Here is a 14,536-nt window from a genome sequence, read left to right as displayed (position 1 = left end):
TGGCAAACGTATTGGCTTTTATTGACATTTATTGAGTCAGGGAAAGCTCAGTCTATAGAGAACTTCAATATGTGCTTGTAAATGATGATGTTTGAAGATATGGGACATAAACATCCTGAATAGGAGCTAATGTACTTCAGTGGATTTTTTTAGTCATGTGTATTTTTCTCTAGTAGTCTTTTTTTTTTTTTTTAAGTAAAAACAGGCTCATTAAAAAAAAATTCAGCATACATTTATTGAGCATCTGTTGGGCAGCTGGCATTTTTATTAGGCTTGAAGGATACTTTAGAGAATGATATGGACAGAATTCCTGCCTTCCAGGAGCTATAGTCTAAAAGGAGACACAGGTTAAGTGTTGAATGGTTACTAACTTCAGATCTGGGTAAGAACCTTGTAAACAATAAAAAAAGGGAATAAGCCCCAGGGGTAGGCAGGAAGGGTCTGTTTAGGCCTGTGTTGTGGTTGTGCCGATGGTGGCTCTCTGATGATGTAGCATTTATGCTTCAAAGAATCAACTTTTGCTTTTGCTTTTTCTCTTAAAGTATGTTTTCCGCTGTTCTTTGTAATTTTCTTCCTGCGACGTTCTTTCAGTCATTATGAATGCAGGTCTAGTCTTCTTCCATCTGTTTCCCCCCATCGTGGGTTATTTGGAAGTATTAGTTCCTCAGGGATCAATACAAAGAAATAGAGGAAAATAATAGGAAAGACTAGAGATCTCTTCAAGAAAATTAGAGATACCAAAGGAACATTTCATGCAAAGATGGGCACAATAAAGGACAGAAATGGTATGGACCTAACAGAAGCAGAAGATACTAAGAAGAGGTGGCAAGAATACACAGAAGAACTGTACAAAAAAGATCTTCATGACCCAGATAATCATGATGGTGTGATCACTCACCTAGAGCCAGACATCCTGGAATGCAAAGTCAAGTGGGTCTTAGGAAGCATCACTACGAACAAAGCTAGTGGAGGTGATGGAATTCCAGCTGAGCTGTTTCAAGTCCTAAAAGATGATGCTGTGAAAGTGCTGCACTCAATATGCCAGCAAATTTGGAAAACTCAACAGTGGCCACAGGACTGGAAAAGGTCAGTTTTCATTCCAATCCCAAAGAAAGGCAATGCCAAAGAATGCTCAAACTACAGCACAATAGCACTCATCTCACATTCCAGCAAAGTAATGCTCAAAATTCTCCAAGCCAGGCTTCAGCAGTATGTGAACCGTGAATTTCCAGATGTTCAAGCTGGTTTTAGAAAAGGCAGAGGAACCAGAGATCAAATTGCCAACATCCACTGGATCATTGAAGAAGCAAGAGAGTTCCAGAAGAACATCTACTTCTGCTTTATTGACTATGCCAAAGCCTTTCACTGTGTGGATCACAACAAACTGTGGAAAATTCTGAAAGAGATGGGCATACCAGACTGCCTGACCTGCCTCCTGAGAAATCTGTATGCAGGTCAGGAAGCAACAGTTAGATCTGGACGTGGAACAACAGACTGGTTCCAAATCAGGAAAGGAGTACGTCAAGGCTGTATATTGTCACCCTGCTCGTTTAACTTATAGCAGAGTACATCATGAGAAATGCTGGTCTGGATGAAGCACAAGCTGGAATCAAGATTGCCAGGAGAAATATCAGTGACCTCAGATATGCAGATGACACCACCCTTAATGGCAGAAAGCGAAGAAGAACTAAAGAGCCTCTTGATGAAGGTCAAAGAGGTAAGTGAAAAAGTTGGCTTAAAACACAGTATTCAGAAAACTAAGATCATGGCATCTGGTCTCATCACTTCATGGCAGATAAATGGGAAAGCAATGAAAACAATGACAGACTTTATTTTGGGGGCTCCAGAATCACTGCAGATGGTGACTGCAGCCATGAAATTAAAAGACACTTGCTCCTGGAAGAAAAGTTATGACCAACTTAGATAGCATATTAAAAAACAGAGATGTTACTTTGCCAACAAAGGTCCGTCTAGTCAGAGCTATGATTTTTCCAGTAGTCATGTATGGATAGGGGAGTTGAACTATAAAGAAAGCTGAGTGCCAAAGAATGATGTTTTTGAACTGTGGTGTTGGAGGAGACTCTTGAGAGTCCCTTGGACTGCAAGGAGATTAAACCAGTCCATCCTAAAGGAAATCAGTCCTCAATATTCATTGGAAGGACTGATGTTGAAGCTGCAACTCCAATACTTTGTCCCCCTGATGCGAAGAGCTGACTCATTTGAAAAGACCCTGATGGTGGGAAAGATTGAAGGCATGAGGAGAGGGGGGTCAACAGAGGATGAGATGGTTGGATGGCATCACCAACTCAATGGACATGAGTTTGAATAAACTCTGGGAATTGGTGATGGACAGGGAAGCCTGGCGTGCTGCAGTCCATGGGGTTACAAAGAGTTGGAGTGACTGGACTGAACTGAAGTTCCTTAACACTGTAAAATCTATAGAAGATTTTATCTATTAAATAAAGAAATAAAAAATAAAATTTATCTATAAAATAAACAAATTTTATTTACTTATAAAATAAATCTATTAAAGATTTTATCTATAAAAACTTCAGAGTGTATTTAATCTGTTCTCTAACATATGAAGTCCCTAAGATATGATCTACCTGTTTTGGTTTTTTTTTCTCTTGCAATTTATTGATAGAAGAAAAGGATTCACTCGTTCTGTAGTCTCTCGACTTTGCTGAGTGCATCCATATGGTCTTGTTTATCAAGTTTAACAAAGTCCTTTGTTTCCTGTATTTTTGCGAACTGGGAATGCCATATCTAGGTGTTTTCAGAGTCAAGTTCAGTGTTTGGACACACGTACATCATAGGTTGTGGTGTATATATCCTTCCACATCATGTCAGGAGGTACGTGGTAAGACTTGGAATCCACTGATCTTTGTTTATACAGATAAGATTGAGGCAAAAGAAGAAATGGAATAGCTGGAGAAAAGGCCCTGAAAGTGTTTGTGCCTTACCCCTTATGAGTGAAATGTAGGTGTTTTTTTTTTTTTCCAAAGCTACTTAGTTGGCTATCATATTTGTTATGGTGGGATTTATAACTCATTCCTGAGAAGTTTCTGGGTTTGTTGGTGTTTATATAGCTTTGGTGATTACTGCTCATAGTTGGCTTGCATGAGGGAGAAAGTTCAGAGGCATTTGCCACTAGACCTGATTCCATGATCCTGAGGTTGGGTGGTAATAGTCACTGACTTTCAAACCACTGAAGACACGAATTTTCTTTTGTCAAAGCACATGCCTCTACTTCTTTTTGGACTCTAATCTTTTTTCCTTGGTGACTTTTGGTGGATTATATTTTAGAATTTTGGGGTGAGTTATTATTTGAAAGTCAAATTAATGATTTTGGGTAGGTTGTAAATTCACGCGGTTCAATATTTAGAAGGTACAAAAGAGCACAGTGAAAAGTTATGTTTTGACTCAGGGAAAATCGATTATATTAATTTTGAAATAACAGTTTTATTATTAAAATTAGTTTAAGATGTAGTGTATATCAGGGGTCCCCAACCTCCAGGATCTGATGCCTGATAATCTGAGGTAGAGCTGATGTAATAATAGAAATTAAATGCACAATAAATGTAATATGCTTGAATCATCCAGAAGCTATCTCCCCCCGACCTTGGTCCGTGGCAAAATTGTCTTCCACGAAACTGGTCTCTGGTGCCAAAAAGGTTGGGGACCATTGGTATATGTTACAATGCTGTATAGAGACCAGAAGCTTCACAGTAAGTGTTGTGAAGCAGTAATGAAACAGTTGTAAAACACTGACTTCCATGACAACAGACTTTAAATACTAGCACATCTGGGCACAGCTGTAAACTAAAGCCACTTTAACAAGCAAACAGTGGTTGTTGAACACAGAAGCTCAGGGGCTTCCCTGGTGGCTCAGACGGTAAAGCGTCTGCCTGTAATGCGGGAGACCTGGGTTCGATTCCTGGGTCAGGAAGATCCCCTGGAGAAGGAAATGGCAATCTACTCCAGCACTCTTGCCTGGAAAATTCCATGGACGGAGGAGCCTGATAGGCTACAGTCCATGGGGTCGCAAAGAGTCGGACACGACTGAGCGACTCTGTCCTGTCCTGTCCTGAACACAGAAGCTGAGGATTCTTTCAAAGAATGGTAGGTGGTGAGAAACTGATTTAGACCTGTGTGCTGTGTATAAAGGAAGGGGGAAACCTGTGTCTGAACTCTTTGTGCATGAAAATTGTATCTACTGTGTTTGGTCATTTGCAAATTGCTACTGTGCTTGGCTACATTCAACCCTTGCCAGACAGAAATTCACAGCCAGGCCTCACAAGCTGGAGTGTTAGGTAGTAAATGTGTGACATTCAAAGGCTCTCAGGTTTGTTCTTCCCCCTCCAAGGGACAGCCCACTCTGCAAGGCAGAAACCAGAAGAAATAAATACAACAGTTGGCACCAGGTTTGCACTACCCAGTATATGAAGTTCAAACCCTTTGCCTGCCCACTGTACTCTGACTGTATCCTAAGTAGATTGTAATCTTGCCTCCAGCTGTTCCTCCAAATGGTTACTCAATAAATTTGCTTGTGAAATAGAAACAAAAACAAAAGGCCTTAAGGCCAGGAGAGCATCAAAGGTCGTTATCTAACCAGGTCAGAGGACCCAGCAAAACACTAACTTGAAGTGTGCCAGCCCAGCCCTGGGTGGGAATTGGTGTGTGGGTCAAGCTGCCGTGCCGGGGGAGCGCCACTCCTGCTGCGGTTTTGCTTAACTCACTTTAGCCAGTGTTGAGCTGCGTGTACTTCCCTAGCCATTCCACCTTGTTTAGCGTCTCAATTCCTCTTGCTTAGGCTCCTCTGTCTGTCTAGAATGTTCTTTTCTTCCTTTACTAGCTGGTGCTTATCCATTCTGTTAGATTAAACCTAGGCCTCACGTTTCCCAAGGAAGTGCCCCCATTAACCGCTGATAGGCAAGGTGAATTAGTTGTCCTTTCCTCAGATGTTATTGCTGAAAAGCACTCCACCGTATAGGTATGTACATGTGTCCTTGTGAGGACTGTTCCATTGTGCCTTGGCACAGGGCCTGGTACATAGCAGATGCTCAAATTCACGTTAGGCTAAATTAAAAGCAAGGGGACAGGAGAGGCTGTCTGGTTTGTGGCAGTGTTAAGAGGAAAGATTTAGAATGTGGGGTGTGTGTTTTGTAAGAAATACTCATTTTCTAACAACAAAATACACTTTGCATATGTCAGTTCTACTTTTCGTTTTCCTGTCTTATTTCTGATCTTTGATTAGGATGTATAATTGAAGTTTGAGATCTCCACACAAAGAAATACTGCCACCCAGCATGACTGACCAAGCCTCAGAGCTCTGTGTGCTCCCAGACTGTTGATGTAGTTGTGGGAGTATGGAGTTCCATGAAGTTCAGCAGACTAATAAAGAATAATATTTTCCACGAGAGAACTATTTACATCCTCATTTTACAGATGAGAACTATGACTCAGAGAAGTTGACCTCATGAACATAGACCTAATAAGTGACGGAGCCAGGATTTACCACCAGGGTTGCCTGACTACAAAGTTCATCCTCTTAACTGTCGGTTCCTGTTTTTCTGCTTACTTCCTGTATACCCATAGGCAAGTCTTTTTAACTTTTTAGTGCTTCAGTGTATCATATTTAGAACGGGGGGGACTAGAATGAGGGGAGCAAAATTCACCTTGTAGAATTATTGTAGGAAAGAGAGAAGAGAAGAAACCAAACCCATTCTTTGTACCTCGACTAATGGTAGTCATAGTAAAAGCAGCCGTGGTTTTATATGGTGTTTACGGTGTGCCAGGTACTGTCTTAGCACTTTATTTAGGCCACCTCACATAATCGTCGCCACAATCCTCTGAGGTTGAGGAATGACACTACAGTTGCTATTCCCTTCTTATAACTGAGGGACAGAAAGGTTGTAATAAGGCGCAGAGCTGGTGTTTACAGACCGGCAGTCTGGCTTCAGTGTCCATACTGAACCCATTTGCTCTGTTATCTCTTAGGAAACGTTAGTTCCCAACTCCATGCTGTTCTGGAATCTGGCATCAACATGAAAGAGACCGTAAGGAACCCAGAATGGTATCAGGGTGGCGAGGGGCTACATCAGGCTGGGTATGGTGAGCAGTAGCAGTATCTGGGACACTCATGATTCTCTTACTCAGTCACTGACTGGTGAGATGGCCCTTTGGTATTTCTTGGTGGTTAAGTTCATAGGATGATGACCCATCTTGGTATGTCTTTTTTCAGCTTGAGGGCCTTCACTTACTGGTTCACTTAATGAGATGTATGAAATCCCTGACCTCTCTTTACCAAAGTCTACAGGGTTAAATGTTTCTTCTTGAGTCTGTACTGATATATATATTTTTAATGTTGAATATATAAATGAGGGAGAAGGGACAAATCTACCTTACAGAAAAATTCCAGATAATAAGTGTGTAAGGAAAGACAGAAATAGAAAACCACTGTTAGAACACCACTGTAATAATTGCTCTAGGTAGAATCCACTGATGAATGTTAAAATTAGTAGATGAAACCTTTGAGGATATTTGTGTTCTCAAAGCCTCAAAGTATCCCCCCCAAAAAAAACATTTTTCTTTGTGTGTTTATGGTTTTTGTTTTAACTCTGTTCTTTTTTTTTTTTTTGTATGTGGTTTTAATATATATCCAGAAATTCTTTGATGCCCTTCCGTCCAGGAAATGGAGTGTAATTCTCTTCCCCCTGAATGTAGGCTGGGCTTAGTGATTGGCCTCTTATGAATAAAGTATGGGAGGGGAAAAATAATAATTTTACAGTGGAGAAGTCCAGTAAATACCACTTCAAGGTTAATGTCACCAGGAATAACTCATGTTGAAATCATTACCCTGATCAGACGTGATGAGAAGAACACTTCACCTATGTGATATTCTGTCCTAAAAGTCATAACCTCCAAACTAATCATCAGAAAAACTGAAATTTGGGGACAGTCTACAAAGCCACCTGACCAGTATTCTTCAAAAATGTATCAAGGTCAGGAGCTCCCTGGTAGTCCAGTTGTTAGGACTCAATGCTCTCATTGCTGGGGCCTGGGTTTGATCCCTGGTTGGGGAACTAAGATCCCACAAGCCATATGGTGTGGGCAAAAAAACGAAAATCAAGGTCGTGAAAGACCGGAATAGGCTGCCACAGTTAGGGAAGACTGAAAAGACATTGAAAGCTCAATGCAATGTGATATCTATCCTAGACAGCATCCTGTTGTAACAGAAAAAGGATATTAGTAGAAAACTGGTAAATCCAAAATAACTCAATCCCACCAAAAGGCAGACTTCCTGAGCCCTTGCTGCCTGGGAGCGAAGTGGCATGGACTAGATCACCCAGGTTTCAGCACTTCTGCTCTTGTTTTGAACCTCTCTTACCTTTGGGAGAGACCTTTTGGTTGTGTAGAGCTTGTATCTGAGAGGCTCTGGCAGATGTGGGAACAGGTCTGAGTGACTGCAGGACTTGCCCATCCCGTGAACAGAATGCAGCTCAGCTGAGGAGGAGAGGGGTGTGCACAGGGACCCTCCCACTCCAACCCCAGTTCTTGCTGGTGGTCGATACCAAAAATGACATTGCCTCTGCCAGGAATTTCTTCCCACTTGGCCCCCATCCTGAAGGCAGTAATATACCATTAGTCGTTCTGTTCATCTTTTAAGTTCTCGCTTACGTTTTACCTTCCATGTAATTCCTTGTGTGATTATCCTATGAAACAGTACCTTTCATGTTCCTATGACCCTAACACAGCTATCCTTGGCTTAGCTAATTCCTTCTGGCTCAAATATGGTGCCTTCAGCTTTGAGTTGCCCTGCTCCTCCTGTGGTGATGGTATTTAGCACACCTTGCCTTATTATGTCTAGAAGACAAACTCCTGGGAGGGAAAGAATCTTACAAATATTCCTGAAGCATCTAGGACAGTACCTGCCGTGTTGTGAGCTCTCATTAATTGGGTGGCAAATTGAATGAACACTTTAAGGCACTGATGGGAGGAATGGTCTCCCTGTTGGCCGGATGAGACTTGCTTAGAGTCGTACAAGTGAGTGTGAGCTGTATTTGAAACTCGATGTCCCTTTCTGAGTGGTCTGAGGCCCTGACACTTCCTCACTGTGAACATAGTGCTCACATTTGTTGTGAGCCTACTCTGGGCCATGCTTGGTTTTAAGCATGCCCTCTATTTAGTCCTCACAACAGCTCTGAAGTGTGGAAATTACTATCCTCATTTTATAGATAAGTCCATTGAGGTTCAGAGAGATGTAACTTTCCTTCTTAGCTCACCCGCTGATAAGTTGCTGAGTTGAGATCTGACCCTGGCGTGTCTGGCATCAGAACCTACTTTTCCTCCAGTAAACTTGATCCCTGGCACCTCTCTCCGTTTGTCTCCTCAGACCCATCCCTGGAAGACATGTGTGGTACTGAGTGTGCCCAGCTGGGAGAAGATGGGCAGCAGCCACCGCGGTGCACTTCAACTACCTCATCTCAGTCTGAGCCTTCAGAGCAGCTTAGGCGCCACCAAGGCAAGAGCCTTGCCTCCGAGGACCCCAAAAAGAAGAGAGCTCAGAAACCCTCCCACATGAGAAGAAACATACGGTGAGCTATGCTCTGGGGGAGAGGAGAAGGGAGGGAGTTGAAATACTGGTTTGATCAGGAGAGTTCTGTTTCCCAAGGAGAAAAATGTAGGCTATGTGCCCCAATTAATAGTGAAGCTGCAACTCAGGACCACTGGGTCTGGACTATCTGAGGATGCAGAGTGGATGCGATTGGCATTCAAGCACCTCTGGGGATGTCCCACCGTCTGGAGGCCCGGGAAGCATCCATAGAATGCTCTGGTTGGAGTCTGTTATTTCCTTTATTTTTGTCTTATGTTTCCAAATACGAGGAGATGAAAGAGTTTGAGTTCTCATCTTCTCAGAACTCAACATCAGTTGGACGAGCACTGTCTAGTCCAAACCAAGGCTTCTTCTTTAACCTAAGAGATCAGCAGATGTAAACTTCCTTACCTGTTCAAATCTCCAGCACGCCTTTCTTCTGCCCATGACAGTTTTCCTCTTGAAAGGAGACAAAGGATATTTTTCTCCTCCTGCTACTGCTGCTGCTAAGTCGCTTCAGTCATGTCCGACTCTGTGCTCCCGCCAGGCTCCCCCATCCCTGGGATTCTCCAGGCAAGAACACTGGAGTGGATCACCATTTCCTTCTCCTCCTACCCTCATTTTTTTCTAAACAGAATGATGACTTGAAAATGTACTCTTAAGTTTGGGAAATAAGGATGCAAAATCATCCACAGTCTTATTTTCCCATATAGCAACTCTGTCTTCTGTACTGCTTTCCAGCTTTGTGGATCACATATTACTCTATTTCACTCTTGATCTGTGAGGTACCGAGATGAGTCAGCAGGGTGATCTGTCAGAAAGTTAAATAATATGAAAAACATATTAGCCCAAAGCTCCTGAGCCCTGAAGTCCTATTTATGTGTGTTTGTTTGTTTTCTCTTTCACCTTACTCGCTGCATGGGTGTAATGGCACTGACCTGGCTTCTTCTCCCAGCAGTGACGATTTCCCTCTTTATCTTGACATTGCCTTACCCAACCACAAGTGAACTGAAGCACTCGCTCTTGTTTTAATGTTTAGAAAGCTTCTCCGGGAGGATCAGTTGGAGCCAGTTACCAAAGCAGCACAACAGGAAGAATTGGAAAGAAGGAAGCGCCTGGAGCAGCAGAGAAAGGATTACGCAGCCCCCATTCCCACCGTCCCCCTCGAGTTATTTCCCGGTAAGCTGTGGAGGGGGCAGGAGGGGCCCTGCACCCAGGTGAGGAGAGACCCTCGGTGCCCACAGTGCCAAGGACAGATCTGGAATCAGATGGTGGCCTCTCAGGAATCCTCTCAGTCCATTCATTTTCTAAGAAGCACACAAGCAGAAGGCTCTCGTTTGAAAAGTTAAGATGGATACTTAACTTGGTACTTCCTCAAATTGGTCTTATTTAGATTTTCCCCCAGAACTCTGGATCTTAACGTACCAAAGGATTAGGACATTTTCTAGTGATCAGGTGAGTGCTAGAAGTAAAAGCTGGTAGAGAAAAGGGAATTTGGGAAGAGGGTTGAGGTTTTTAAGATGTCCTCTACTTGTCTCCTCGGGGGATGGTCCCCCCAAGAACAACACAGGAGGAGGAGGGCAAATCATTTTGGAAAATAGGTTTCAGCTAAATGTGGTTCTTGACATTCTCTCCCATCTCCACCTCCCCCCACCCAGAGGAAATTGTCTTAAGAGCAAGTGATGGTCCCCAACTGCCTCCTCGCGTCTTGACCCAGGAAGTCATTTGTTTGGACAGTAGCAGTGGCAGCGAGGATGAAGAAAGCAGTCGAGATGGTAAGATGGAGCCAGAGGCGCCCCTCCTTCCTCTCGACCCAGTATTCACCCCGAGAGAGTGGCTTTCCCCCTATTAGAAAAGAGTTCCGTCCTTCCTCATTCCGCCTAGGGTCTGACTGTGACAAATTTCCCTCGGTCTCCTTGGTAAATATGTTTTTCCCTTGTCTTCACTTGAAGCTGGAAGAGAGAAAAATTAAAAATCAAAATTTTTATGAATGGTAACAAGTTCTAACATGGTTTCCATGCTCCCTTACCTTAAGTTGCAGCGAATTATATCTGCTCGCTGAGTCCTTGTTTTCATTTTACTTTGTTGGCTGTCTCAGAGGTGATTGAACTGAGCTCTGGAGAGGAGGATACTCTGCACATTGTGGACAGCAGTGAGTCTGTCAGTGAGGAGGATGAGGAAGAGGAGAAGGGTGGCACCCATGTGAATGACGTCTTAAATCAGCGCGATGCTCTGGGGCGGGTCCTTGTCAACCTGAACCACCCTCCGGAGGAGGAGAATGTCTTCCTGGCCCCTCAGTTGGCACGGGCGGTGAAACCTCATCAGGTGCAGTAGACCTGCGTTCTCCTCCCTGTCTCCTCTCAGCTTCCTTGCTGTGGGCATCACCTGCTGGCGGTCGTTAGCATCGCAGCCTGTGGAGTACTTTTGGTACCATGGGCAGCTACTGATTGATTCTTCCTCCTAGCAGTTGATGCTTCAGGGTTTCTGGTGGGTGGGAAGGGACAAGCCTGAGACATGCCCTGTCATGTAACAGGTGCTGATCTCTTGGGTTAATAATCTTGAGCCACCTCCTATGAGATGACTGATCAAGATACTCTCTGAAGAGCAGTGCCTTGGTGGGAACTTGTGGCTCCAGGAGAGGCATGAGACTCAGAAGTCTGAGTGACTTTCTGATAGGAAGGCTCAGAGCACTTTATGTTGACCCAGGACCAGAAGTAGCTCCAGGAAGGCAGAGGTTGACTCAACAGAAGAACTCTAGCAGTAAGAACTGCTCCTCATGGAATGGGCTGCCTTGAAGTAAGCAACCAGGGGCAGCCAGACCAAGAGTGAGTGAAAGCCCAAGCAGGGGTCTGGTGGCCAGGATTCTTGCCTCAGACGGGCTTCTGTCTTAGGTCAGTGCTTTTCTCTGTTTTTCCAAGAAGAATGTCACTGGCCAATAAACTAGCCAGGGTTCTGGGAAACTTCTGTAGCCACTCACACCAGCTGTCTGGTCTAACGTCTGCTCATTTACTTAATTTTGACTAGTTCCAAAGTAAACTAGACCCTTGGTCTTTGCCAGCCAAAGATATTTGTGTTTGTTCCCTGTCAGATTGGTGGGATCCGATTCCTCTACGATAACCTGGTTGAGTCCCTGGAGAGATTTAAGACCAGTAGTGGCTTTGGCTGTATCCTGGCCCACAGCATGGGTTTGGGGAAAACTTTGCAAGTGATCTCCTTCATCGACGTTCTCTTCCGCCACACGCCAGCCAAAACTGTCCTTGCCATTGTGCCAGTAAGTGTTGGGGCGGGCACCACTTGCTTACCCTTCTGCAGAGCTCTGGGGTAGTGCCTTATGGACACTAAAAAGCCTGGTAGGCTCAGCTCTGAGCTTCTTCCCTAAAACACCCTTTTTGGACTTAACTTTCTGACAGGTTAATACTCTTCAGAACTGGCTGGCAGAGTTCAACATGTGGCTCCCAGCTCCTGAAGCCCTTCCAGCTGACAGTAAGCCTGAAGAAGTCCAGCCTCGGTTCTTTAAAGTTCACATCTTGAATGATGAGCACAAGTAGGTGGCCTGCCCTCTGTTCGCCCTTTTCCTTTTTGACTTCTTCCCAGGGTCTGGAGTCAAGGCAGTCAGTCTCTCTGGGTATGTGCCTTGTCCTCCCAGATTCCTTTTGGTTTCTTGATGTATCCCCCTCTCCTTCTTGCTACTCATTTTTTCTCTCCCTGGTTTTTCAATAGTCAGAGTTATTATGTAGCACAGAAATTGTTGTATTCTGCTCGAAGACGTTTTTATATCCTGGAAAATCTGTGTGTGTGGTCACATTTTCCCATGTAGTTCAACATGTAGTATGAAACTTCCTGTCTTCTATCTTTTCACCTTTTACATTCATCTTTTATTAGAAACCTAACCATCAGTCTCCTCTTACAAGCACTAATCTATATTTGACCCTTAACGGTACAACTTCCAAGCTTTAAAAGATGCACACCATTTTTTTTTGTTTGTTTTGGATCTAAATATAATGATTTATATTTCCATTCTGTAAATTCAACCTGCTTTCCAGAAATTTAAACCTATATCCTGATCTGATCCAAGCCAGCTATGCATGCCACACTTTCCCCTTGTTGATACGGATAACTGAGAAAGTAGACTTTCTTCTCTGCGGAGGTCACCTTTTGGGATGTTTGGTCACACACATGAAAATGAAGAGCCTGTGGGTGGCTCCATAGGTCGCCGATCACCTGCTCCTTTCTAGATTTCAGGACTGTCAGTCCACTTGCGGTTAATGAAATAGAGCCAGAGCGCAGTTGTTCAGGAGGAGAGGGATGTGCTGAGTGGCATCCGGTCTCAGCTATTCTTTTTCCTTTACTGTGTGTCCTTGGCTCTTCATTCACCAGGGCCTGGGCAGGTGAAATGCGGAATGTTGCCCTTGCTTTTACTACTTTGTATATAATGATAATAACTTGCAGCTCTCCCTCAAGTGTAGTATTATAGTCATGCATGTACACTTTGGCCACCTGATGCGAAGAACCGACTCCCTGGAAGAGACCCTGATGCTGGGAAGAATGGAAGACAAAAGGAGAAGGGGGTGGCAGAGGATGAGATGATTGGATGGCATCACTGACTCAGTGGGCATGACTTTGAACAAACTTTGGGAGAAAGTGGAGGACAGAGAAGCCTGGTGTGCTGCAGTTGATGGAGTCTCAGAGTCAGGCACGGTTTAGTGTCTGAACAACAGTGTGTACATCGAAGGGGATTGTCACTTTTATTTGTAACATTGAATTTCTGGTTTTTGCTATTTAACCATCACCAGAGACCTCGTCTGTCCTCAGTGCAGTTAGTATGTCTATAGTGGGAAAGTCCTTGGGCAGCTGGCGAGCCCTGTGATGGTGCCACATGAAGTCTGTGGCAAGGACTTCTGACTGTGCATCAGCACAGCTTTGACTGCGAGGAGTTCTTCCTGCAGAGCCGACGAAGCAATAATGTGTTCTTTCTGTTCACTCTTGCAGGACAATGGCAGCTCGTGCTAAAGTGATGGCTGATTGGGTGTCAGAGGGAGGGGTGCTGCTGATGGGGTACGAAATGTACAGGCTCCTCACCCTGAAGAAATCCTTTGCCACAGGTAGACCGAAGAAAGCCAAGAAACGTTCTCACCCGGTCATCATTGATCTGGATGAGGAAGACCGACAGCAGGAGTTTCGGAGAGGTGGGTGGCCTCTCTGGGGAAATGTAGGGAATTACTCGGGGGAAAGAAGGCGTGTCTGCTCTAGTACCTAATCACATGGGGAGCATTAACGAACCAGAAATCCTGGACCCTGAGGTGAGACTGGCTCTGGCCAGCGGCTCTTGGAAGGCCCTGCTTTCTCTGCAGACAGTAAAGTTCTGGGTCGGCCAGGCCACAGACTGGCTTCGGCAAGACTCCCCTATGTCTTCACAGAGCAATTAGAAGGGTAGCTGCTCCCTTTACTGCTTCCCAGAATGTTCTGAGATAGCATTAAGACAATATAAAGTATTTAAATAACTAATACACGGAGTAGTGGTGGTACTGTTTGTGTGAGTTTATAAAAGAGGAATTTATCACAGTTTTCTTTTTGGTGAGAGCCATTCTTCTCATAGTTCTAGCTCTCTTCTCTCGTTTGAGGGCCTTGGCCTGTTTGGGGAAAAAAGTACTTTTAAGGTTCAGAGGCTGTTTCATTTCATAGATCTCTTCATCTATGAGATTCTGTGTTCCCTGCTTCTGTGGCTGACTTTGACATTTAGCAATGAGCAGCAAGTAACTCCAGGAAGACCTTGTCCTTTAATTAGCTCCCACCAGCCAGCTCTCAGGTGACGCCAAGACAGTGATGAGAGCCTGTGGAAGTGTCTGGGTTATTCCCATCAGAATCATCCCAGATGCATTTTTAATCCTTTAGACTAGTACTCTGAAAGTCATGCCGTCTGCTACCTAGTTGGTGTAAGCC

At 44.2% G+C, this 14,536-nt stretch overlaps 1 protein-coding gene across 1 annotated transcript in view; it reads left to right on the top strand.

Moving 5' to 3' along the window:
* RAD54L2 (RAD54 like 2) overlaps positions 1–14,536 on the top strand; it is an 86,184-nt gene that overhangs the window by 53,005 nt on the left and 18,643 nt on the right. Inside the window, exons 3-9 of the mRNA XM_069561092.1 lie at positions 8,396–8,597; positions 9,636–9,775; positions 10,255–10,371; positions 10,695–10,921; positions 11,685–11,867; positions 12,007–12,140; positions 13,586–13,782. Of these exons, the coding sequence (XP_069417193.1) occupies positions 8,396–8,597; positions 9,636–9,775; positions 10,255–10,371; positions 10,695–10,921; positions 11,685–11,867; positions 12,007–12,140; positions 13,586–13,782 (1,200 nt within the window). The remainder of the gene's footprint in view (positions 1–8,395; positions 8,598–9,635; positions 9,776–10,254; positions 10,372–10,694; positions 10,922–11,684; positions 11,868–12,006; positions 12,141–13,585; positions 13,783–14,536) is intronic.

This window comes from Ovis canadensis, chromosome 19, assembly GCF_042477335.2.
Source record: "Ovis canadensis isolate MfBH-ARS-UI-01 breed Bighorn chromosome 19, ARS-UI_OviCan_v2, whole genome shotgun sequence".
NCBI classification, from domain to species: domain Eukaryota; kingdom Metazoa; phylum Chordata; class Mammalia; order Artiodactyla; family Bovidae; genus Ovis; species Ovis canadensis.
This window is presented reverse-complemented; position numbering and strand designations above follow the sequence as displayed.